The sequence below is a fragment of the Vespula vulgaris genome, chromosome 4, assembly GCF_905475345.1.
Source record: "Vespula vulgaris chromosome 4, iyVesVulg1.1, whole genome shotgun sequence".
NCBI classification, from domain to species: Eukaryota; Metazoa; Arthropoda; class Insecta; order Hymenoptera; family Vespidae; genus Vespula; species Vespula vulgaris.
The window spans coordinates 6,680,304-6,707,125 of record NC_066589.1 but is presented as its reverse complement, the minus strand read 5'-3'; the positions used below and the strand labels follow the sequence as shown (position 1 = coordinate 6,707,125).

General features: G+C 40.3%; 1 protein-coding gene across 1 annotated transcript; it reads right to left on the bottom strand.

The window, feature by feature from the left end:
* LOC127063326 (homeotic protein Sex combs reduced) lies at window positions 1–24,448 on the bottom strand. Its single transcript, XM_050992952.1, has 2 exons — window positions 21,472–24,448; window positions 1–3,283 (listed from the first exon to the last, which is right to left on the bottom strand). Exons 1-2 carry the CDS (start codon window positions 22,298–22,300, stop codon window positions 2,979–2,981), a joined length of 1,134 nt encoding a protein of 377 aa, XP_050848909.1. The 5' UTR covers window positions 22,301–24,448; the 3' UTR covers window positions 1–2,978.
* Between the last annotated feature and the right edge of the window lie 2,374 nt (window positions 24,449–26,822).

Here is a 26,822-nt window from a genome sequence, read left to right as displayed (position 1 = left end):
TATAATGCACATCGCTTACAAGTCTATATCTTACGGCGTGTTTTTACGGCACGCAGCATGAACAACAAAAACATAATAACGAAACAAATAAAATACAATATTAACACTGGACCAGGTCATTAGCAACAGACTCATTTTCAATATAATTATAATAATAATAATAATAATATTAATAATATTAATAATAATAATAATGATGATGATGATGGTGATGATATCAATCATGTCAATAATAATAATAAAATAATAATAATAATATTAATAAAATTAATAATATTAATAATATTAATAGTAATAATAATAATAATAATAATAATAATAATAATAATAATATAATAATAATAATAGTCGCTATTTTTATTTATTCGTTAAATATTCCTAAACGACAGCGAGGCGGCAATGAAAGAACATTTCTTTACGGTCGGAAACATGTCCCGTTTCATTTTGTCTTATAAATATTTTATTTTGTAACTTTTGCACTTTCATGTATGTATATACTACGTATATATACTACGTACTTATACATGTATATAAATACGTCGAAAAGCAAATGCTCGTGCGTAACGATAAACTCGCGTTTTACACGCGTTTTCATTCGTCCGAGAAAAGAAGAGGAATCGTTCGTGATTCGTTCGCTTTCATCCTCTTTTTCCTCCACCACTCATCACAACGGGCCGATAAATTAACAAACAACGAAGTACTCTGCTCTTTCGTTAACGCCTAGCTGAGATAACGTCGTTCAATATCGCGTTGTTCAATTATATTCAATAATTATGTACAATTCATCGTTAATCTACTTATAAAGAAACCCCCTCTCGCCAGTCGCGTAATAAAGCGTCTCTTCCGGCCATACTTTTATTTTATCTTACTTTTGCTCTCTTGTCACCATTTTCTTTTATTTAACTTTAAACACATCGATATATTTTAAGGATCCCTGTATTATTCCGAATTTGCTTAGCACGTCGCAATCACATGCGACTTCTCGATCTAAAGCATAAAACGAATCTCAATCATTCTCTCTCGCTCTTTCGCTCGTTCGTTCTCTCTTTCTCTCTCTCTCTCTCTCTCCCTCTCTTTCTTTCTTTCTTGTATCACAAGAAGACACCCATACGTATATGTATATAACACAAGCATAACGAGAACTCTGGAACGCTCGTCGTTACTTAATTTTTACAGACTCGAGCCAAACGGCTGAAGATTCTATTTTTTAAATTGAAATGATCGACCGGTATTCTACCGATATTCTCGAATAATGATTTCGACTTGATATTCTACGCGATCGATCTTTTTTCTTCTTTTATTTTTTTTTCTCTTTTTTTTTTACATTCACTTCGTTCCATCGCTTTCAATCGAATCGACAAATTTGACGGTTCGCGTGTAACATCAAAGAGAGGGGAAAAAGATTGGTTTATACATCTATTTAGTTGATATATTAATATTACCGAAGAGATAAAACGTTTAATTTTGAACAATGGTTCGAAAGAAACAGCCAAGTTGTAAAGGGATTTTTATCTAACAATAAGTTGACAATTTTTTTTTTTTTTTTTTTTTTATAGGAACGAGTTACATTACGGTGCAAACTATTTACAAAGAGCTTGCAGCGCCTAAGCTGCCCACCGTTTCTTTATCGAGTCTTTCTCTTGATTATATATGCCTGATTAAAATTTACTTACATATATTTTTTCATAAACGAGAAAGTATCGAGAGCAAGAGGAATAAAGATTTCACCTTATAAAAACGAGTATTTTTATATACTTATATATAGCGTAAAATCGTTTAAATAAAATCGCTAATTAGCTTTATTCGAAAAGAGAGAGCGGATTCGTACACGTTTACGTTAAAATTGAATTCTCGCTTAAAGGATCGTTATTCGCTATGAGGAATTAATACGACCAGATTTAATCGTAAAACGATCGAACGAATTTTTTTGGCGAGAACGTAAGGCGTCAAAAAAATGTCGCGATCATTCGAAAGTTTCGCATTCGACCGGAGAATAATAATTGGCGAAGAAGGTTTCGAGTATTAATAGGCACCTTACATACTAGGAATAGTGACTTCAACGTGCAGATAGAAACTGTTTCCTCCAATCGCATCGAATTCATCGTCGAACAGGAATAGACACATTCGATAGAAGATTTCGATAATAAGTAGCGAAGCGGAGAAAAAGTAAGTAAGTACAGGACGATCCGAGAGAAAAAAAATGTCTGATTATCATCCCCCTTCATCATTTGTCGATATTAATCCTTTACAAATACGATTCGCTTATTCACGGACCATGTGAAACAGTGTGCAGCCAGACAAGAGGACGACGATAGTTAAGTTTCGCCATTAAAATCGAGATTTCCTTCCTTACGTGTTTTTATCTTCTTCCTTTTTTCTCTTTCTTATTTTTTTCCTTCTTTAGATCGTTAATATCTACCCTTAAACTAGAGTTTCAATTATCTCACCCGCTGAGGTGGGCTCTCATAAGGGACGCATGATCATCTTACAATCTTCCTTGCGTCCACGTACGTAGATACGTATATATATATATATATATATATATATATATATATATATATATATATGTTGAGAGTCCCTCGGAGCGCGTCCAGTCTTAAATCGGGCGCACGGCACTACATTCGCAGAAAATTTTGGCTTCCCTTCAACTTCGAATAGTTGCTTTGTGACATAGTAATCGCTTTCGCGAACAGGCAAGCCAACGAGTCTTCTTTCTCTCCCTCTTTCTCTCTCTTTCTCTCTTTCTCTTACGTTTTTTTATTTAAAAAGGAAAATCGTAATATTTGAAAAGAGATGTTTTTGAGAAGAGAAAGTAAACATTTCGAGGCAAGCCAATCGCGATCGCGGAATGTCCAGCTCGCGAATCCTACTGGAAGTGAAGCGTCCGATCGGAGAAAAGCCTTTTAGAAGTTCTGCTCGCCGTACATCCCGGGAAAGCGGACAGCGTGTGCTCCGAGCTCGGCGGGCGAGAACTCGTCCTATGTGGCCAAGTGAGCGAACTGGCCTGGGTGCGGCGCGAACTGGTAAGGGTGTCCGTACGGCGACATGTGGTACGGCACGATATTCATGCTCGCCATCTTGTGTTCTTTCTTCCACTTCATCCGCCGGTTTTGAAACCAGATCTTGATCTGACGTTCGGTCAGGCAAAGAGCATGGGCGATCTCAATGCGACGCCGCCTCGTCAGATAGCGGTTGAAATGGAACTCCTTTTCCAGCTCTAAAGTTTGATACCTCGTATAAGATGTCCTCTGTCGTTTTGTTTCGCCATTCGCATTTACCGTGCCTGTAATCATAACACAGAGATACGTATTACTACATATAAACAATGTGAAAATACGACGCGGATATTCTTGTTATTGTTTCTTTTTTCCAAACGCTCGAATAAATTATTCTAGTATTACGTAAACGAGATGTTATTTATTTATTCATCTATTTCCAAGTAATAACTTGGTTTATGTAAGCGTGGATCGAACTACGTTTGATGTTTGTTTTGAAAGAGAATATAGTATAAGAAATAAGATGAATACAATAAGATAAATGTAGGGCATTGTTTAATCACGAGTAATCCAATCTGCTCTTACTCAGGTAAAACATTTTCCTACATATGTATTAAATCTTCCAGAGTCTTTTAGAAATACCATCGAGAATACAGTCAAGTTCTTCTGGTATTTGCTTGACAGAAAATGGAAAAAAGGTCGAAGCTTTTTACGAGGGAGGGAGAAGAAGGGGCGAACGAATAATAAAAAGAACGGAAGCGGAGGATGCGCGGACGGAAGCGTGACGAGCTCGTTAATTATTTCAACGAGTCGTGGTTAATGTCTTGGCCTGTGCCACTGGATTGCAAACTGGTCACTTGGCAGCTGTTTTACCTATTTGCTTAGCACGCCTCGGCCATAAATAATTTCGCAACGCTATTATTACGATAGCATACCACGCCTATTGCATTCAACCCATCTTACTAGTTGATGGAAAAATTTTATAAACGATCTTTAAAATCGAATACATCCTACCGAATGACGCATACATATAATAATTATTAACTTTTACTTTCCTCTTAGTAAAAGTAAATTCGATTTTTCTTTCGAGAAAAGACTTTTGAAACCCTTCTCATCGCGCATAAATAGCTACACTCTAATCCTTGTCTTCTTCGGGAGCGCACAAAAATAATCTAATCCGTGAGATCAGTCGTCTCTACATAAAGAGAGAGAAAGAGAGAGAGAGAGAGATAAAGAGACGGAGACGGCTGGCTACCAAAGATGATCGTCACTTAAGTAGAAATATAATATTTTATAGAACGAGGAAAGAATAGAAGAGTATCCGAAATATTCTTATGAATGAAAAGTAAAGGAAGAGAGAAAGAGAGAGAGAGAGAGAGAGAGAGAGAGAGAGAGAGAGAGAGAGAGAGAGAGAGTGAGAGAGAAAATCATTAAAGTCGTATTCGTAACGAGACAAAGACAATGTAGAATTATTAACATATTAACGACAGGAAAGGAGATATCTAACCTTTCTCTTAACTGCGATAGAAATAGAATTGGAATTAACTAAGTATCTAGACAAGTAGGTAAGTATTTACGCATACCATTACATCTGTTGAATTATTTTACAAATTCATTAATAAACTCGCACTCGTAAAGAGCTAACGGCATATCCGTCGTGTGTCGAATAAATTTATATGGCCGAGTACGATATCACACGAAATGATCGCGAATTCATGGATCGATACATGAATCGACAGCTGGACGATTCGGTCGAGCGGATACGCAGGTGTTTCGTTGATATCAAGGTAGGAGGTGTTTGCGAGGACTCGTTCGCGTGGGCGCCTCGCATCGATGCGGATATTAAAGAGTCGCTTCATTTACAACAATAATGAATACGCTATTAATAGTGAGAGCGAGACTCGACGGAGAATTGGACGGGTTCTGTACTTGCATGCGTTTCTGAGTGCGTGCGTGTGGCAAACGACCGCCCCACGACTCGTTCTAAGCGCCGGAACGACCTCCGAGTGAGAGAGAGAGAGAGAAAGAGAGAGAGAAAGAGACAGAGAGGGAACAGCATTCATGGCGGTTAAGGGAGCTTTCATACGGTGATCAACGATTAGCCCGAAGCGTTGCTCGCTAACATCCCGCGCTTTTCACGATGAATGGCTAATAGACGAGGATACTCAAGACGATGAACGGACTTTCGAGATCGAAACTAATGTTTATTGGTTGGCAAGATTCAACGTGAACGTTTGAATAAAAATATAATTTTTCTTTCTTTTATTTTTTTAAAAGAAATCCAATAGATACCTCTGATCGGTCGAACTTTGAACATATTTTCTACGTTGAAAGAAAAGTTGATCTCTTCCCTGATGAGTATCTAAAATTTAGCAATAATTTACAGTTTTTATTGAACAATTCTAACGATACGAAACGACATTTATATACATATATATTTGTATTATTTTATCGATAGAACATATCTACATATATGTAATTTCGCGGGACGCGAAAAGAGAAACTTAGCGATGGAAGAGACGAAAAGAGAGGTGAATACAGAGAGAGAGAGAGAAAGACAGATAGAGACAGAGCTTTCACAGTGGCTGGTCAATGGGAGCCGAACGAGCTTAATGACCGGTTCCTCCGTCGAGCGTTATCGCTTTCCTCCCGATGTAGCACGTCGCTGGCTCGTACGGTCTGACTTTTTAATAAATAGCGTTCCCGCTTTCTGGGTTGCTCGTTTCAGTGTGCATATCGTTCGTCCGACACACCTACCCGTTTTGTAATAGACAAATGGAATTTCTCTTTCTCTCTCTTTCCTTCTAGTTACGAGAAGAGACGAGTCGTACGTGGCTAACAAAACTGGCACGCGTAACAACGCGTTGGAGGATCCAACATGGCCTCTCTCTCTCTCTCTCTCTCTCTCTCTTTCACGATCCAACTTTCATGTTATCTCTCTCTCTCTCTCTCTCTCTCTCTCTCTCTCTCTCTCTCTCGTTTGCCTTTAGATCCTGATGTATCCTCTACATCCTTTCCGGTGATTAATTGCCGTCTGTGTCTCGTCGACGTCGATGCACCGAGGATGCACTGAATAGCTCGGATGAAGGTTGCCGAGAGACACTGTAACTTCTCGATCAGGCATGTTGCAAGTAATGTACACCTTTTTATCTTCTCTTCCTCTGTCTTCCGACGAGGTATATCAAGTTTGTTGGGTACGTCTCTAAATTGTAAGATTGTTAGATACGTTTCATCGTAGTACGTTATTTTTCAATACTTGTCAAAAATTTCCAATAAGAATAACTATCAAATCACAATGGATAAAATCCAACGAATTCATTATTGTACGCGAATTAAATGATATTAATAAAATCTCTTCTGACAATGAGAAAAAGCTTGGTGGTTCCACGTGGTTCGAAGCTGTTGGAATGTTTCGAGCAAAGAGAAACGAAATATTTCAAAATCAAAGAAAGTACACCCCTAACGAAGGCACGCGAGTTAGCTAGGTAACGGGGTGATCCGTAGAATATCCGGCTCTTCACGAAGCTTTACAAGAAGGGTCGCCGGAGGTTAGGCCAGTCGAGTTCTTAGTCGAGCAGCCGGTCCGTCAGTCAGTTGGATCGTCGAGACACGACGGTGACACGTCGAGTACAAGGCTCTTCGGGTGCGAATACATGCGAGCTGCGCAAGGAGTTCTATTAAGAGCGAGCCACGAAAACGCTAGACGACAGGAGGTGACATCGAGACGGCTGACACGACATGGACCTGCGCTTAACACGTTTCTCTCTCTCTCTCTTTCTCTTTCTATTTCTCTCTCTTTCTTTCTCTCTCTTTCTCTCTCTCTCTCTCTCTCTCTCTCCCTCTTTTTCTCTCTTCACCTTACCCTTCTTATGTCTCCTCTCTGTCCTTCTTCCTCAGCGTTGCGACAGATGCTGAACATTTTTACCCGGCCTGCCTTTAAAGCTTTTTAACGTTTCTACGATTTTTAATGGACCGATATAATTCCAACGATCTCGAGAGATCGAATTTCATCGAGCGTATTATCAATCTTTCTTTTTATAAATTTCGATGGAAACGAAAAATTTTGCTTTTCTTTGAAGTTCTAGAAAGATCTTTGTTTTCTCTAAACATTTAATGTTTAGAGTGCTTGTATCTGTTATAAATTTATATTCCATTTGGACTCTACCTACATTAAACGATCGTCGAGATGAAAATTTTGCCCGAGTAGGAAGATGATTTATACGATTACCCTGGTTACAAAGGGAAGAAGAGGATCTCACGCTCGAAGACTATCGCGCTCTCGCATTCCGGGAGTGCAACACATTTCTGTGTACACGAGTCTGAGTTGTGTGTTTGTTAGCCATCAGTATGTTAGTTCGGAGAGTGGTTTCTACGAAGGTAGAGGTATATATAGACTCCTTTCCACCCCTAACCCTTGGCACATATCTGAACTGTTATCTGATACGAGGCCTAGCATAGGCCCTATCGAACCTTTTCATCTACGCGATCGACCGAAGCATTCCAAAGGAAGAAACGTGCTTGTTCAAAATTTTGCGAATTAATGACAGATCGAGTAGAAAAGTTAGCAACGTTTTTTTCCTTCGACTTATGTCACGAAATCCGTATTCCTATTTAATTTTTCTTTCTTTCTTTCTTTCTTTTTTTTTTATCATTTTACGACGAATCCAACGAAGCGATCGCGTTAATAATTCCATCCTTTCCCGCAAAGATAGACGGCAGGAAATTTCGATTCGACTTAAAGGTAATAAATCAATCTCACTCGTTCTTGATCGTATGAAAAAAAGAAAAAAGGAAAAAGAAAATAAAACTGAAGAAAGAAAAAGAAAAAGAGAGAAAGAAAGAGAGAGAGAGAGAGAGAGAGAGAGAGAGAGAGAGCTATAGGGTCGATAAATCGGAGATAATTAATTATGCGAATTCGAACGTCGCTCGGAATATCGGCGGACAAAGTTCTGAACTGGCACGGTTGGTCCTGGTACATCGAAATTCAACGTTGCGTCGCACGGATGTTGGATCGATAAGGGAAACCGAAAACGATCTTTCATTCCCTGCGATAATCGTCCTAAGAACCATTAGGTTTTACGAGGAGCGAGGATGATAAAAAGTCATTGACAGGACATATCGGTGTAAAGACGATGTAAATCGTGGACTTATCCAACATCCATGAGAAAGAGAGAGATAGAGAAAGAGAGAGAGAGAGAGAGAGAGAGAGAGAGAGAGAGAGAGAGAGAGAGAGAGGATCTGACGTCATCGAGAAACATCCGAGCGTACGTCTTGCTGCTCTCGCTCTCGAGTCGCTTGAATCCGAGCTTCATTGACACTGCCGACAAAAGAAGTCGAGAGGTTCATAAATAACTCGGCCAGTTTACCAGGGCCATTATGCAATTATGATTGCATCTCCGTAGCCTAGGTGGTCCATTCCTTCGAGATCTCCCGTCCACCTCCGTCAGATAGCGCCTCGAAGAACTTGTCGTTACATCAGGCCCGAATATACACGACCGAATATACGACCGATCTTACTTTTACATTCAATCTCTATCCTAGTTCCGATCCAATACGTTTATCAATGGAATTACCATAGACCATGATCGCAATTCTCGCCATTGCAAGCCGTTGCTCGACTGCTTCACGTTCTTAAGATGTTTCATTCTTTTATTGAAAAGAATTTGCGCTCTGAATAACTCAGTACGTAGATATCTTTGATATATAATGTGGTCTATTAGTCATTGAACACTTCCTTTGCATAAAGAACAAGCATACATATTGTACATGTAACATCGAATAGAAATAATTTTTAATATTACACACACACATACAAATATATATATATATATATATATATATATATATATATAACAATGATAGATTGTATTTGTAAGCGAACGTGTTTTTATTTGTATTAAAAAATTATACTTTGTATAGGTATACGTTTAACAAGTACAAGCGATAAGTTGTTAATAATCTTCAAATCTTCAAAATGGTTTCTCCGTGTAAATTCTAAACTATTTTTCATTGTACTGTGCGAAATGTAAAGAAAGAGAGAGAGAGAGAGAGAGAGAGAGAAAGAGAGAGAATGAGAGAGAGAAAGAGAAAGAGAGAGAGATGTCGTACTCGATGATCTGGCTTAGAGCCAGTATTCTAGACTGATATCGCCCACGGACTTTCGCTAAAACGATGAGCGAAGGAGTGTCCGCGAGAATCAGTCTATGAGCAATTTAAATTTACCTAGGCGTGTTTTGCGTCACTCGGCCACCGTCCGGCCACTGTGATTTGTGATCTTTCCGTGGTTTCGCAGCTGCCCCCAGCCGATCGTGGGCCAAAGATCGCAAGCGAAACCAACGACCTGTCGACATTCCACGACGAGGACGAAACGCCTTCTATTCCTCCCTCTCCTCCCTCTATTCCTCTTTCTACTCCTTCTCCTTCTTTGCTCGATCCACCTGTTGTCAAGACGTCCACGAAATCTTTTGGATCTGTCGTCTTCGAGATCGAAGGCAAGGATTCTATTTCCACGCGCTAAATACAACTAAACACTTACAATTAGATAAAGTCCCTAACGATGTCTTGTATCTTCTTCGTTTTCAATTATTCTACGTTATAGCTTATATTATAGTATACGTATTCAAAATATTACTTATGTAAGCTAATTTTGTCTTTCACGTTGCTTATTCTATTTACATTCAGTGTAGTCATGATAAAAGAAAAGATTTGTTTTGTATTTGTGTATATACATATAACATATATATATATATATATATATATAATATATATATATATATATATATATATATATATATATATATATATATATATTACGTAATATTTCAACGGCTTTGCGAGATAGACCGAATTAGGTCATCGGAACGGGAGGTGCTAACACATTCAACTTGGTCAAACGAGTATGTTTGCACGTATATCTGTATATGTATGTGTGCATCGGACAGTTATAAATAGATTGAAAAACTATTGCTTTTCAATCTGAATGGCACGGCAAGCGGTGTTCTCGCGAAGGGTGTGTTTCGAAAGTGAGAAGCGTGGGGAGGGCTGAGGGAAGGGGTGAGAACGTTTGCCGAGGGTGTATGAGAACGAAGCGTGGAAAGACGAAGGAAGACGAGGAGGTGAAGGAGGAGAAAGAGGGTAAAGTGGGTTCGGAAGAGGGAAAGAGGAACGGATTCTCTCTCGGTGAAGCTTTTATACCGAAGTTTGGTGAGCACCCGCCGGTGGTCGCCTCGCGAATCATTTGTTATCTTCCACGAGAAAGCTCTCTGACGCAAATAGGTTTGTTTCTGGCCCCTTTAAACGCTTCACAATAATCCACGCGTACCCAAATTCAATTAACGCCTCGTCTTCGCTCTTCTCTTTCTTTCTTTCTCTTTCTCTATCTCTTTCTCTCTTTCTTTCTCTTCCTTGATGTCCGTTCACTTTGTACTCCTTGACGTACGTGTACCACAACGTAGTGAGTCATCATTTTATTTATTTCCTTTTTCTTCTTACTTACTGTAAAAACACACTGTACGAACTGACGAAATCTCTAGAGGTCATCCGCTAAGAGAAATCTTGAGGATATTTACTTGGCAATAACCTTCGAAAAATTAATTACGAATTCAAACATATCTCAAAAGTAGACTATTACTGATATACATTGATAAATAAATAAATAAATATCTCGCAAATGATGCAAATAAAAAGAATGCGTTGGGGTACGAAAGAGAGAAAGAATATAAAATAACCATATTATCGATGTTCCGATACTAACGCGTCGCGTGCAGCGGCAGAAAATACGATCGATCGTTTCTCATCGGCGACATCGCGAAGAATGAGAACACGGCGAGGCAATCACCGTTTATAAACAAAGTACAAAAACAGTTCGTTATCACCGATATCATTTCTCTGCTTTATAGAAGAGTCTTATTATTCTCGTCCTTGGCTCCGAAGTTGTTTCTCAAGCATTCTCTCTCTCTCTCTCTCTCTCTCTCTCTCTCTCTCTCTCCCTCTCTCTCTTTCTTTCTCTCTTTCGTATCCCAACGCACGTGTGTACACAGTTTTGTGTACGTAAGAAACTGTCGTGCTTGCCGAAGGGATTATTTTATACGAGAAGAAGAGGGAGATAAGAAAAAAAATACAAAAAGAGAGCGAAGAAGAGAAAAATAGAGAGAAAGAGAGAGACGAAAGAGTATATGCTATATAGAAAGAGGAAAGACATCTCGCGTGGAAGGAACGGGCCCTTGCTCACGAGAAGAATCGAGGAAGAATGGAAGATAGAGGCTACGCGTCTCCATCCATCAGACGGCGGTCCGATCGGTCGACACACGCGCGACTCCCAACCTCCGAATGCATTATCTTTTCCTCGACGTTACTCTCTCGACGTTACCGCGAGTTCCACCGATCGACGAGACTCCGATCTTTTGCGTAACCTCCACCTCCTCGCTGTTATTCTCTTCTCTTGAACGTCGATCCATCGAGTTGTTCGCGAAGCTCGCGAAAACTGCGGGGTTTCGATGTGGGTGATCGAGATCCCCGGATCGTTTCGATCGGATAAAACTTCGTGGATATATCGATGAACAGAAACGATCAATTTTTTCAATCGATCCGAACGAAATTAAATTGTATTTTTCTTATGGGGATGAAATGAACGAAAGAAACATTGAAATTCATTTATCATATACTCTCAAATTTCGAGTTATTTTTTGTTTTCCTTTACTTTTCTTAATCAGAAAAATTTTTGTTCGAAAGAAATTAATTTTTTTTTCATTGAACGATATTTATTTGATTTGAAAGATAAAGACGAGAATTCTCGATCGATTACAATAACATTACGCAATAATTCTCAGTTGTTGTCGACGATAGGTACTTAAGCTTGGCTTTCTCTCTAGGCTGACAACTAATGCCAGCACCCACGAAACGTATGAACGAAAATTATATACGCTCTTACATTCCTGAGTTTGCCCTCGATAGGAATAAATCGATTTACGCTTGGCTCGCAACACATATACAAACACAATGCATACACGTAAAACTGTGCACACGATCGTTTTTGTTCGACCTTAGGCAGAGACTCGCATCAGCGCGTCGCGAAGCGCTACGCGCACTCTACTCTCCTCGAGAAAAAGAGAAAGAGAGAAAGAAAGAAAGAGAGAGAGAGAGAGGAGAGAGAGTCAGAAAGAGAAAAAGAGAGGGAGAGAGAGAGAGAGAGAGAAACATGTAGAGAGTCGCAGCTGACTGTATTGTTCCCACTGAAGGTAAGTCATTAATTTTCCCACAGCAAGAATGCTTCCCGTGACGCGCGCCTCTACGTCTCTCTGCGCGTGTGCGCTCGTACGAACGCGTCGAACGTGCTTGCCTTCTTCTTTCTCGATTAATACCACAAATTTTCCTTTATTCTTCTTTTCCTACTTTTCCTCGACACACCCTGCGCAATTCTATCACATCTTTCACCCTATCATGAAGCTCTTAGTAAATGAAACGAAATTAAAAAAAAAAGAAAATGAAAAAAGAAGAAAATTAATTCTAACAGATGCAAATATTTAATACTGTCTTAAATGCTTAAATCATTTATAAGATATTTCAAAAAAAGATCACTTGGATTCAAGTATAACGTTTAAGATCAAATAACCTTCTCAAACAAAATTGCCCACCCTTATTTTTTCCATGTCGTTGAAATCTTTGAAGCTTAAAAAAGCGAAAGATACTATAGATTTTAAGTGATCCATCCTATAGATAGAGACACTTCGTAAATACGTCAGTTAATATAAAATATAACGAACGTCACCAATAAGAACGATCTTCTTAAGGATCAATCGTGATTGCGTAACATCCGACGTAGCATCTGTTCCTTATTTGACGGCATGTTCGCGAAACATGGGAGCATAAATCTCATCGAAAACGGGCGTCTCTTTCCGGACACCAGCCGAACTTGGTGTCCCAATCTCTCTCTCTCTCTCTCTCTCCCTCTCTCTTTCTAACAGCGTGTCCTATGAATCATGCAGTACCTATGTTTTAGCTTGGGTTGTTCCTCTTAGGAAGCTGTCCGATTTGATCGTCCATGGCGTTCGTCCTGGTTACTCTGACTCGCCGCCGGTGGCGAGCCTCTCAGAAGAAGCTGCGATGGTACGTAAGCCTCGCACCAGCATTTATTTATGGTTCGGGGTCGCTAGGGTGTAAACGGGATCGTCGGAACACCGTCGGAACACGCTTCTTTCGTAAAGAACGGATACTACCTACGGAATGAAGTCTTTCCTCGTAATAGTACCAGCTTTCGCGACCCTCTTTTCCCTCAACTTTGAGAATGAGGATATTTAGGGAAGAAATTGAGTATGGTTGCTAACACGAATTCCATCGTAAAATCTTAAAAATTCATGAACCATCAAATTAGAAATCATTGGAAATATTTAACGATACGTTTAATATATCTTCAAATGAGAAAGCTATCTTTGTATTATACGCGTTAATATATGATCGAGATTTAAAGTCGCACACGCCGATGTGAAAGAAAAATTTTCCATTAACGTAGATCGATTATTAATAGAACCGATCGAGATCAGGATCGCGATCGCGATAGTAATGATCAATTTTATTAATTGATCGATCGGATTGATCATTTCGAACGATTATTTCTCTTCGTTAGAAACTAGAATACAATCGATGTTTTATTTATTTTTTTTTTTATTAAAATCGATCTTACAATTTTTATTCTAATATCACAGAAGTTGCCGGATCTTATAATTGTTACTACGTCGTTCTATCGAATGGATTGCGTTTAGAGTTGATAAGGAAAAGAAAGGAGATCAATCGGAACCAATCGGGAAGACGTTTTTAAAGTTGTCACGCGAGCTTCGACTTTCAAGATAGTTTCGATAGCGTGATAGTTTCGATGATAGGCTACCGAAAATCGAGGGAACGTGGAACGAAGTGCATTTGGAACGATTTACCCAAGGGAAAGAAATCATGAATGTAAAGTAACGTTAAAACTTATAAACACATACGAACGCAACGAGTGACAGCATTGGTAATGAATAATGTAGAACATTTTGAGAAACTATACCATTAAGTTGATCTATATCGAAGAAAATTAACATTTCTATATCGCACGCATAGAAAATCGGTAGACGGTATCGCATATATGTATGGTGGCACTGTTGTTAGAAGCACGCGTCAACTTGTAAATATGGTGGTCGTAAATATGTTAAGTTAGAGACAGTGCTGAAGTATAGCATCACGATGATCTTATCATCGATTTTCCTTCTGTCATGGGTGACTTTAATAATCGGCCCATTTGTTTTTCTTTGTCCTTAGTGTGACACACAGTAATCCGACAATTTATTCGATGTATGGATGTATTCTAGGTTTAACCCGTTAAATGAAAACGATGAAGACTAATTACGAGGACATGTTGTGAGAAAAATTCAAATCTTCATCTTCTATCATGATTAACATCCAATTTTGTGTATACCCGTGGAGACGATAAGAAAAGCTGATATCTGATCTTGGAAAGGAGAGCGACAAGCAGCCGAAGTCGGCACGCGCTACTCTGAATAACGTTATAATAAATTTCTTTTAAAGCGATAATAGTTAACTCTTTTACTTATCAATGAAATTATCAAATTAAAGAAAATTTTTCTTTATAATCTTACATTATCTCTAGATAATTATCGCAGGTAATTTATTTTATATGTTAGAAAAGGATCGATAGATCTGATAGATAGCGTATCTAACAGATCCATACTCCAACGTTAACGCTTTATTCTTACACGCGTTATGATAAAATACAAAATAACACGCGTTCCACCGGCTAGAACTAGCACGAAAGAGTTCTCTAATCTCAGAGGCGAACGATCCTACACGCGACTTATTTATCTTCGAAAATCGAGATGTCCCGACGACGATGATTCTCGCACGATTCTTGAATTACACAGGCTGGAAATAATCGTCCGTCGTGGAACACGAGCGGCGCTATTAATAAACGTCGATGGATCTTCGGGAGAAGTATCAAACGGCTCGACTGGTACTTGGCATTGCGGCGTGCTCGATGCTAATGCTCCGTCTTGCCGCGTAGTTGAAATATCATCTTATCTTATCGTCCACGGCCATTCTCCTCCATCGCCGAGAGCCTATCCTTTCATATTAATTCTATTACACTTCCTTTTATTATTATTCCAAACAACGGAGATAACGCAATACGTATGTACAGAGGAAATTTCTTCTTTTACGATATTTTCTTTACGTTGCATCTCCCTTTCTTCTTCTCATAACAACAATATTATATGAGCAATTAATTAATATATATTAAACAAAAATTGTGAAGCGTTAGATCGGCCTACGCGTTAAGAGGATCGTAAAATTTTTCAGACGGACTTTCACGGTTCGTGCTTTAGAAAAGCGTCACGCCACGAACTAGAACGCAATGCCTTTTGAGAAAAAGGAATTGCTTCCTGGGATAGGTTCTATTCATCGGTTTGGTTCAAGGACACGTTCCTCAATAATCATTGTATTCCTTAGCGTTACGTCGCGTGAAAACCACAGAAAGAGAGGAAGATAGAGACCTCTATTTCTATCTATCTATCTATCTATCTGTCTCTCTCTTTCTTTCTCTCTCTCTCTATCTCTATCTCTCTCGCTCTCTCTCTCTCTCTCTCTCTCTCTCTCTCTCTCTCTCTTTTTCACCACGAGAGGAAGGAAGAATCAACGATACAGGATGGGTACCTCCCCCCGATTCGCAGGCAGCTCGTAAATTTTCGGCCGAAGGAAATCTTCGTTGGAGAGGGTTCGTCTGGCAAAAGGGCGACTGCAGGAGCATAAGGATCAAGGATCCCTGTGGCGCCCGGGCCACGCAGCAACAGGCGGCCCACTTCGCTCCCGGCACACATCCATTACCCCATCGGCTTATCCGGTTTACACCATGACCGCCCCCTCCAGTGATCTTACTCGCGTACGCGCTCGCGAACAAGCTCTATGAAAATTTATATCCTAATAAACGATTTGTACGCTTCTTCAGCTTGATTCCTCGTTAGTCCTTATGATTACATTACCATATATCTAGCCTGCTATCCTAGCACTATTTTTTCATAGTTTCTTAAACGTAATGTAATTCTAAAATAGTAGACGTAAGATTCTTACAATCAAGCCGTCTTTGTTTCACATCGATGTGCGATACGACTATTCGTTTTTCGTGCGGAATTAAACTAAAACGTATCGTAGAAACGCTTGTCATCGAACGGATGATTTCCTATTTTACGAAAACCAAAAGTATTATTTTTTAATATTATTCTCTAAGAAGGATTGTTTCATTCGTTTTCTCTATTAAATATCCATTCTACAATAGTATTCTTAAAGAATACGAATGGTCGAAGACCAGTTTAGGTAATTGAACCAGAATCTTACAAAAAGGAAATATTATCTATATGTTGTCTACTTCATTATTGTATATAAAAATTAAATCAATAAATTAGCTTTTAATGTCATTCTCTGAACTTTGAAGATATCGTTGAATTTATGAAAGACAAACAATTAATTATTCTAAGATGATCATAGAAGAAAAGAATTATTTATATGAATTATTATGTATATTTGTCTTTTCTATAAAAAATGTTTTACATCTGGAATACGAGGAGAATAAAAGTGCGAAGAAAATTGACAAAGATAAATTGGGAGCCGATCTGCATGTAGCCCTTGCAGCATAGTAAGCGTTATGATAATCATCACGGTACCTAATTATCGTGAAGCGAATAATCGTGTAATTATTTTCTTCTTCGGTGGATGATCGGTTAACGCAACGATAAGCGGAAAGAGAGAGAAACAGATAGAAAGAGAGAGAAAGAGAAAGAGAAAAAGAGAGAAGGGAGTAAAGGGAGGTAGCAAGCCCGTTTCGTGAGGGGCTGCCAATAGTGGATGGGTAAGCGGAAGGTGGCTTTGCTCGTGGAAGGCATAATTATAGGTCGATCATTTTGCCATAAATATAAGCCATGCAAAGGACTACGACCTTAAACCGATCTTAGTTTCGACCAACCGCGATGCGTGATGGTGATCTTCTTCTTCTTCGTAAAATACGAATATAATTATTGAAATATTCTTTTCATTTTTTACTTTTTTCCCTCGTCAATCGTCATTTTTTCAAATCATCACATTGCTTTAATTAGATCACCAGAAATAAAAGTTCATAGTTTCTTGCAGGAGATACTTGAAATTAATTCTCAATTCAATGTGATATTCGGCTTAATTTGTTTTGATTCTTCTTAAAAAAGAAAAAAAAAGGATAACGTAACAAAACGAATAGATAGAAAAGTTGGATGACGTAAAAACATGCACGTCTCAATTGACTCCACAATTCCAAAATGTATCATTCCTTACCCTAGATTCGCTCGTTCAAGGGTCGAAGCGATAAACGGAAGGTAGACTTTGCCATGAATGGCATAATTGCGGGTCGATCGTTTCGCCATAAATAAGGCTGCTCGATGGCCCTCGAGAAAAGGCCAAGTTCCTCTGGATCTCCGATCGGAGCCAAGGGTAGCCGCTAACGCGATTCCCAAGATACAAATTCGTCTGGCATTTGATACTTCGACGATTCTCGATCGAACGGAAATTATCTTTTTAGAAAAGAGATACAAAGAACGTCGTACATTTATTATAAATATTAAATACGAGATATTCATAAATGATTATGCAGATATCAACGGTTTACAATAGTTTACCGATGAGACCAACCAATACGTTAAAATTCAGTCAATTTTTTCTTTCCGGTAGGAAAATTTTGTTATGTGTTATACACCGATGTGTATACATTTGTGTTTCATTATAATTAACTATCCAGTAAAGAATTATAATATATTATAATCAAGATAATCGTTTATGGACATCCTGTATAATTTGAAATGGAATATATTTCGTTTAATTTCTTTTGCAATGTATCTGATAATATCGAAAATTGTTTGTCTATATTTAAAGGATCCTTACTGATGAGATAGTCACGTTCATGATCACGTATAACGAGTTCAAGTGCGTTAATATGTAGAGAATTTTCTCATTTGCGGTTGCATCGCCAGCAGGCATTCTTGCTTCGTTTGTTTATTCAAATCCGGCGTTTAAACGTTTACACATCAGCACCGATCTTCAAAGCATTGCGACGGCTGGACGAACTTGTAAACGGAACATCTACGTGTTGTTGAACACTCTCCTTAACGGCAAACCTTGACGAATCAATTATTTCCCCTTGATGCATACCCGGATTGTTTATTTTTGTTCGTCCCACTTCGTATATTCGTGACGTCGCTTTTGTTCGAGTCCTTCGTTTTCTATTGCTTAACGCAGTGCTATTTGAGGATCGTAAATTTGAAAATATATCGAAAGATAACTATCGGATTTTATTTTTATTAAAACCCTTTATCCGTCGAGCCTTCTTAATCTCAAATATATTCCAAATATTTTCAAGAATCTTCGTAAGATGGAAATGACAAATTTTTAACTCTTAAATCATCGAAGTATACTTACAAAGCAACCCGTTTTCGGTTGGATAAAGGTCATAGAATAGACGTTTAAGCGTTAAACTATGTAAAGAGAAGGTTTAAGCTATTAAAACGACCTTGAGTCCCATTTCATTGTCAGCAAAATTCGAAACGAACGAAAAGGGTGACGCTTAGCCTTGGTCCGGCGGACAGTCAAAAAGGAGATACCGGAGAATAAGAGCGGAAAGAACGGGATGCGTTTAGAACGAGATATTCGCAGACAGGTCTAAAGATCGTCGAGGCATAACGTAATTGCTTTAAATGCGTAGTCGCGCTTTGAAACGTCGACGGTTTTACGCAATTCTTTAGAAACTCGTTAAAATAGTTACTCGGAAACTTTACTCGTTGTAAAATAAAAAAAAAATAAAAAGAAGAAAAAAAAGAAAAAACAGAAAAAAGAAGAAAAAGCAAAAAATTTAATTACTTCTAAAATGATACTTAGGTATACGTTTTTAATCGTTGAACATGTAAAATTACTTATATTTCATATTGTAAGCAATACAAGTTATTACCGAACGAATTGAGTTATCAACTACGTAATTACTGTTATTTAGATAACTTCAAAGTTAACGTCAACCGTATCCTATACCTACTTAATTCCAATAATTACAAATTGAATTTATATCACGAATGGAAGAACGAAAGCTATCGAGCGTTCTATACCTGGACTAGATCATTACTTATAAGTAATCATTCTCTTCTATTATTTCTTGTCTCCTCTGATAGTAATATAACGGTTAAACGATAAAACATCAAAATGGCTGATCTCTTCAAGCATTAAATCGTCTTCCAAAAGGGAATTCTCATGAAATCATTAATTCGATCGGATCGATACCGGAGTAGAAATTTTTTAATTTCTCACGATTACCAAGAACATTGAACAATTGAATGGAAGTTCGATCAATCTTTTATCATAAACTTTCTTATATCATAAAGAAATAATAAATTTGAAAAAAATAAGAAACGTCGGGTGAAAGAAAAGAAGGAAAAGAAAACTATGTATGTATGTATGTATGTACGGAGTATGCGTGTGCTGTCGAGCGAGGCCAGAGAGCTCGCGAGAGATCAGAAACCTTTGCTTTTCGTGGCCCGTTTGGGGGCCGAATCGAAGAGAGGCCGAGGTTTTCGTCGAAGCTAAGCCTTGTCTTGAGATGAGAAGAGAGAGAGAGAGAGAGAGAGAGAGAGAGAGAGAGAGAGAGAGAGAATCAAAGAGTACGAGAAAGAGATAGAAGAAGGAAAGGGCCCCCCCGCGCCTTACAATGCAGTCTGATTTATGGCCCGGGCGCACATACATAGAGTTACACACGATATCATAATACCATTAATTCTTCGTCAAATTCCCCGCTGACTGAATCATACTGGCCGCGCAGTAAATCACGCGGGCGACTAATGTGAGCGCGACCAGCGCGCTGTCTTATCTTCTTTGAACCGCGGGGGCAGGTGGATCCCGTCTTGGCCCCGTTGAATTACTCTTACCCCTTCGACCCCCTTCTTATTCTTTCTTCTCTCTTTCTTTCTCTCTCTCTCTCTCTCTCTTTCCTTTTTTCTCTCTCTATCTCTCTTATCTTTTTTTTCTTTCTTTCTTTCTTTTTCATACGTACGAAACGACAACAATTCTTTATCCCAGTCTTCATCCCGTTAACTTCCCTCGATTCACATTGATTTACGCAACACTCCAAATTCTCTACACAATGTTCTACCACAACACATGACAATTTTAATACCATTCTATATTACTTCATCGTATTAGGAAGACTAATTTGGTTGGGTAACACTTTTCAAATGATATACCGATCTTATCGATCATCAGTTTGTTTATCCTATTAATATGATGAACTTTGGAAAATTGATTTAAGATATTAAATTTTATTGAGATAAGATTATATTGGATTTTTATTAAGTATCTATCATTCGTTAGATATATTGATGGAGTCAGTCTCGATTTTTTACAGTTTCGAATAAATTTAATATCGTTTAGATACGATATCATTGAGAGGAAAGAAACCTTCAACGTCGTTGCGTGAACGTTTCGAACAGATTTTCATGGCGATTAGGCTAGCAACTAAATACCGATGGATCCATCGTTCATGCAAATGATATTGGAAATTCCGTAGAAAGGATTTTTTATAAATATATACATACATACATATATATATATACATACATACATACATACATACATATATACACACACACATATGTATATATATATGTATATATTTGCGTTACGGCACATTATCGCTAACTGTCATACTATTGGCAACATCACAAATCATGATCTCGCCTATGTCTTTTCGTTTATATTTTTTTTCATATTTTTTCTTTTTTGTCCTTAACGCGTATAAATACTATTACCTTCGAGAAGCTCAATGATTTATTGGCTTAAGGAATATATTCCACGACGCTTTCGGAAATGGTTTTCTACGACACGAAGTAGATATCGATTTTACAACTCGAAGAGAAGCGCAATTTCCTTGTTTTCTATTTTTTTCTTTTTTTGCTTATTTTTCTTTCTTTCCATTTTTTCGTTTTTACGTACGTGACATAGAAATTTTTATCTGTTATGATGATTATACTCGAGCTTCGTGCGTAAATTACGTTCAATTCTAATGTCATCAAATTGAATATGAGTAATAACATCATTCACACGTAGAAACGATTCTTACGTAAAGACTTTCGATATCGATTAATACCTCGGCATTTCTTTGATAGATCCAGCTACCTTCTCGAGGATAGCATCGTTTACCTTTACGCGATACAGGTTTTGCTACTCCCAGATCCAGTCCCAATAAAAGCAGGTACTATAAGCGTATCGCGTAATTGCCGATCTGTTGCTACCAGTTAAGATACCATAATCGCGCTCAAGATCGATGGATCGGGCAAGGATCCATTATTTACGATAGATCAGATCGTGCTGCTTTTGACGCCTCTCGTTCATGATGGCAAAAGGAGTAAAATAAAATAAAGAAAGTAACTAGACTTACTCTGTCCAATGTGAACCCTTTTCATCCAAGGATAAATCTGCGGTGGATTGCTACCGGAAGGGTTCACCTTATTCGACGAATTATTTCCGGTGCTAGAGGTGCTTGAGGTGGAGGATGCTGGCGAGGAAGCTGAGGATGCCGTCGTGAGCGTAGAATTTCCATCGGCAACGTTTCTCGGCGTTCCACTCGGAGGTGAAGCCGCGGATGCCGCCGCGACGGAGGACCTCGAAGAGGTTCCTGGTGGCGATGTCAAACCGGACGCGGATTTGCTCGTGCCGGGTGCTACCAAGGGTGTGGGACTATTTCTCGAGGTAGAGGTCGAGAGGTCCTGAGGCGAGGCTACTCCAGTGGAGGAAGTCGAGTCGGCGTACTTGCAGCTTGATGTTGAGGGCGCGGAGGGCGCGTTAGCAGCTTGAAGTAAAGGTGTCGTTGGATCTTGGTGAAGCTGTGCCTGTTGTTGCGCCTGGGGATGATGTTGTTGAGGATGATGCTGAGATGGTTGCTGATGCATCCCATGTTGCGCCGAGGTGGCCGTGGCGTTCAGCCTCGGTTGAGGTTGAAGTTGCGTATAGTCTATCATGCCGGTTGGTGCTGTGTGTTGCATTCCGGATGCAGGAGTCGCATACGGATGTTGCGGATAATGTTGCTGAGGGGAATAACATGGTGCCGGATAACTCGTTGCCGCTGCATTCGGATTGTAATAATCAGCACCAGCTGGTGATGCCGCCTGCATCGGTTCTCCGGGTGAATTAGGCGTAGGCCTTTGCTGCTGAGGCTGTTGGCCCGCGTAACATGACGCGAGCGAGTTGACGAACTGATACGAACTCATCGTTCGATGTTCTCTTCGTCCCTCTTCGACGTCACTGAACCGATCTCTTTGCACGTCCCGATATGAACGACATTCACGATTCGCACAAACCTTAGAATCTCGTAGCTTCTGTTTGTTTTTCTTTTTTCAATAACAAGGTTGTTAGATAAAAATGATCTTCATCTTTCACCTTTCTCTCACGTAAACACCGTTTATACGCGACAAAACGCAACGACAAAGAAGCCTCTGTTTACAAGGGTCACGTGGGCCTACCCCAATAAAACTGTCTTCTTCTTCTTTACGACTTCTCTCTGTCCCTCTCTCTTTCTCTCTCTCTCTCTCTCTCTCTCTTTCTCTCTTTCTATATATATATCTTTTTCTTTCTCTCCGGAACCTGTCTACCTAGAGAGAACTCGGGGTTCCAGCCGGTGGTAGCACGTGACAGCGAACTCGTTGGTTCGCTCCATCGGAAAGGACTGTTCTTCCTCGTCGCGTTCACCAGAGAGAGAACTCCCGTTCGCGTCGCACTACGAGAGCTCTTACACGTTATCCTATGTCTCTCTATCCGAAGAGAGGAATGTTTCTGTCAAACGATTATCCTCGATGACGATTAAGAAGAAAATATTACACGTGATACGATAAGAGAAAAATAGAGAAAAAGGGAAGAGGATAGAAAAAGAGAAAAGGAGAAAGAGAAAGAGAAAGAGAAGATGTTAAGGATCGCGGAGATGGTCCGTTGCATGCGCGGAGGGTGGTTGGTATCGTACTGAAGGCCTCGCCGCGATTCAGAGGCCGGTGTGTGCGGTAGCTTGTCACGTGCCCGCGCTCTCTGCGTGTCAGAGGAGAGCGCTTCGACCAATCCGCGCCGTTCGTCAAACCTTGATTGGTCTCTCCTGCCGGCGACGAAGGATTCTTCAAGCCCGTTCTCTCCTCTCTTCACCGTCGTTGTGGTAGTAGTAGTAGTTGTCGTGGTCGTCGTCGTCGTCGTCGTCCGTCGGCTCGAAGCCGCCGCAGCCGACGCCGCTGCCGCTGATGTTGCTGCTGGTGGTGCTGCTGGCGCTGCGCCGCTCGTGTGCCCGTCTCGCAGGCCGACGTCGTCGACGTCGACGTGACGAGAGCCGAGAGGGGTGCGTGAACGTACGAGAGAGTGAAAGAGTAACAGAGAAAGAGAGATAGAGATAGAGAGAGAGAGAGAGAGAGTCGAGAAAAGAGGGAGGAGAAAGAAGGAGAGCTTTCGTCGAGGAGAGGGGATGGCCGTCGCTACGAGGGGGGCTAATGGAGAGATATTCGGGAGCCCTCGAGCAAGGACCCTGGTGGGGGCAGCCCTCTCTCTCTTCTCTGGCAGTTCCTCTCTTTCCTAGCGCGACGTCACCGACAAGTAGTCTTCCGCCTGCTCGGTAAAGGGGGTAACGCGTGCGCGCGCGCCCCCTACCGCGATTACCCCGAAAAAAGGGGGTGGTTCGTTCGTTGCTTCGAGAAAGAGAGAGAAAGAATCGGTGTCTTTCTTTTGGTATCCTCTTAGGCTCTTTCCTTCTTCTTGGTGGAGGCTCGTAATCCTTACGACACTTTGGGAGAAGGCAACTTCACGCAACAGCAGCTGATTTCGTACGGCCAACGAGGACGATGCCAAGGATGACGATGAGAATGAGGACGAGGATGAGGATGAGGAAGAGGAAGAAGAAGAAGAGGAAGAAGAAGAAGAAGAAGAAGAAGAAGAAGGGCCGCACATAAGTCAGCCCCGGCGACCGTGCCTGACAGTTTTATGAGAGTTTGATAGTCTCCACCGTCGTTCCTCTCCTTCTCTCTTTCTCTTTTCTCTACTGTTCGCGCGCACGAGAGAGAGGGTAGAGAGAAAGAGAAAGATAGATAGAAAGAGAGAGAGAGAGAGAAAGAGAAAGAGTGCACCGTTGAGAGTAGGAGCAAGGGAGACACGCGCACTACGCACTCTTTATTGTCCCATAAATTCAAACCTGTTGCCCATGGTTGAAAGAGAAAGAGAAAGAGAGAGAGAGAGAGAGAGAGAGAATGTGTATGAGAGAGAAAGAGAGAAAGAGCGAGAAAGAGGGAAAGAGAGGGCAGGCCCGGTACGGAATCCTCTCCCAATCTCGATTCGATTGACGCCCCCGTTATCGCTCGTGTAACGCCGAAACCCGAACGCAAACTCGTAACTCACTGAAGCCGACTGCTCGACGAGCCTTCGACTCTTGCCGACTCCGCAGAAAAGCATGTGTGACGTAGTAGCCAGTTGGTCAAACGGTGGGGCACACCGCCGCGGCTGGACGTTAGCGTATGGACGAGGAGGAGTAGTAGTATGAAGAAGACGACGAAGGCCGACGGAGGAGGGCACCGGAGGAGGCGGAGCTCTCCTTCGACTCCTCGAGGCTTTCAACGTGATAACGCGACCTTCCTTTTTCTCTTTGTCTCTCTTTCCTTTTCCCTTTTCTCTTCTTCTTCTTCTTGTTCTTTTATCTTTTTCTTATCGGAGAAGAAGAAAATATCATTTAGTTTCCATTAATTTTCCTAATTTTATTGTCGTCGATAGATGTTCCTGTTATTGCTGTCTTTTTTGGAGAACAGTTCATGAAACATCGTCTTCGTTGTGTGGCTCTCTCTGTTCCGCGTGTGCTTCGCGAGGAATATCACAGCCTAGTGCGCCAGTTGCTCACCAGATGTGGTGAGCGTGGCCGTTCCCGTTGAGAATCGTGCCTCGCGCCCGCCCCCAGCCGCCCTTTCTCTTCAATCCTACTCCCCACTATGTCTGCCTGCCCCACCGTGTGCTACGACAACCCCACTTGCTCCTTCTCTCTCTCTCTCTCTTTCTTTCTCTTTCTTTTTCTCTCTCTCTCTCTCTCTCTCTCTCTCTCTCTCTCTCTCTTACTCTTTCTAGCTAGCATGTCGCGTATGAGCTCTCTTTCTCTCTCCCTTTCTCATTCTCTCTCTCTCTCTCTATCTATCTATCTATCTATCTTTCCTTCTCTCTGATCAGGATTCTGTTCTCCCCTCTACCAAAGCTTCCCTTGCGCGTCACTGTTTCTCTCTCTCTCTTTCTCTCTCTCTCTCTGTCTTTCTCTCTCTCTCTTTCTCTATTCACACGCCTGTGTGCTCGCTGTTTGTCCTACACCTCTTTTCTAGCCTTTCGGCCCTTTTTCTACCTATGAACCACGCGTTTCGTATCAGCCTACGAGAAAGGAGACAGACGGTGAATATGAAGTATTCTTTTTATGACTATTTGCTTGATTCGATTTTTTTTTTATCTTTCCTCTCCTTTTTACATGAATTTATGAGAGAGTAATTAGATTATTATCATGACGTCCTAGTTTTTCAAAAAAAAAAGGAAAGAAAAAATGTATTGATCGTACGAAGTCAACGACATAATTTAACGAATTACTAAATAATACTATTCAGTAATTTTAATTTATTTGATTTTATCTGAAATCATTACTCTCTTAATCATCTTTATTTCTATAATTTGTACTTGCCTCTCTATCAACCAACCGGTAGCTACCGTTAACACGAAAAGATCTTTACGATGAAAATTTATGGTAGGATTGTGGGAGTGATCGGTTTGGGCAAAGGCTCGAAAGATCACGTTGGTGGGGGAAAAGGAAAAAAGTCAAAGACGAACTGGCTATTTCGGGTCGATTTAAGACGGCGCACCGCCTTAGGGCAGCGTGTCACTCTTTCGCTGGGACCCCCCGATTAGAATTTCTAATCAAGTCGTCGCAGGTGTAAAAAACGTATCGAGACCTTCATGAATCACGCGTTGTAAAGCAGAGCCGCCGAGAGACACGTGTATCTGTTGTGGTCCTGGTTGACTCTGAGCATGCTTTATGTACCACTTCTTCCCCCTCCCCTTCATTCATCTCTATCCCGTTTCCTGTAAGCGTTGCCTCCGCTGTCTCTATCGAATGTCCACGAGACGACTTCACTAAGCTGTCATTATCATCGAAATTGAGCTTCGATCGTTTCGAAAGAATGTCGACGTGTGTTCTTAGTCGCGACATTGTCGAACGATACTTCAAGTAAATTGATCCAATGATCGATAGAAATTTTCTTTATCCACTTATATGATGATAGCTTATTTTTCTTTTCATTTTATTATATATCATTAAAATAAATGAGATTAAAATCAAAGAAAATTTTATTTTGTTGTTTACTCATTTCGAAAAGAAGATTTACATACGTACGTATACTTACGTTTACAAACTCATTAGATAAAAGTATACTTATCGCATGAATATATGTACAGAGATAAAGGCAGATGCACCCAGACGGAGTACCGTGGAAAAAATATATTCAATTCGAGGTTCACGGGGTAAGACACGGTGCAGAAAAACCAATACGTATCCGCGTGCCGGCCATGATGGATTGCCGGAGCTATGGGAAACTATCTGTCAAGCACAATATCGACCCTAGCTCTCTTCGTTCAACTCCCGGCAAACTCGTGCCTCCACCACCGCCGCCGTCGTTCGTCCTAGGGCTGCTTTCTATCCCTCTCTTTCTCTCTCTTTCCCTCTCTCTCTCTCTCTCTCTCTCTCTCCTC

Excerpts from the sequence above, each read along its gene's own strand:
- LOC127063326 (XM_050992952.1), bottom strand. The coding sequence starts at position 22,300 with ATGAGTTCGTATCAGTTCGTCAACTCGCTCGCGTCATGTTACGCGGGC. Across the intron at positions 3,284-21,471 it reads AAGGGTTCACATTGGACAGA|GCACGGTAAATGCGAATGGC; the intron begins GTAAGTCTAGTT and ends TTATGATTACAG.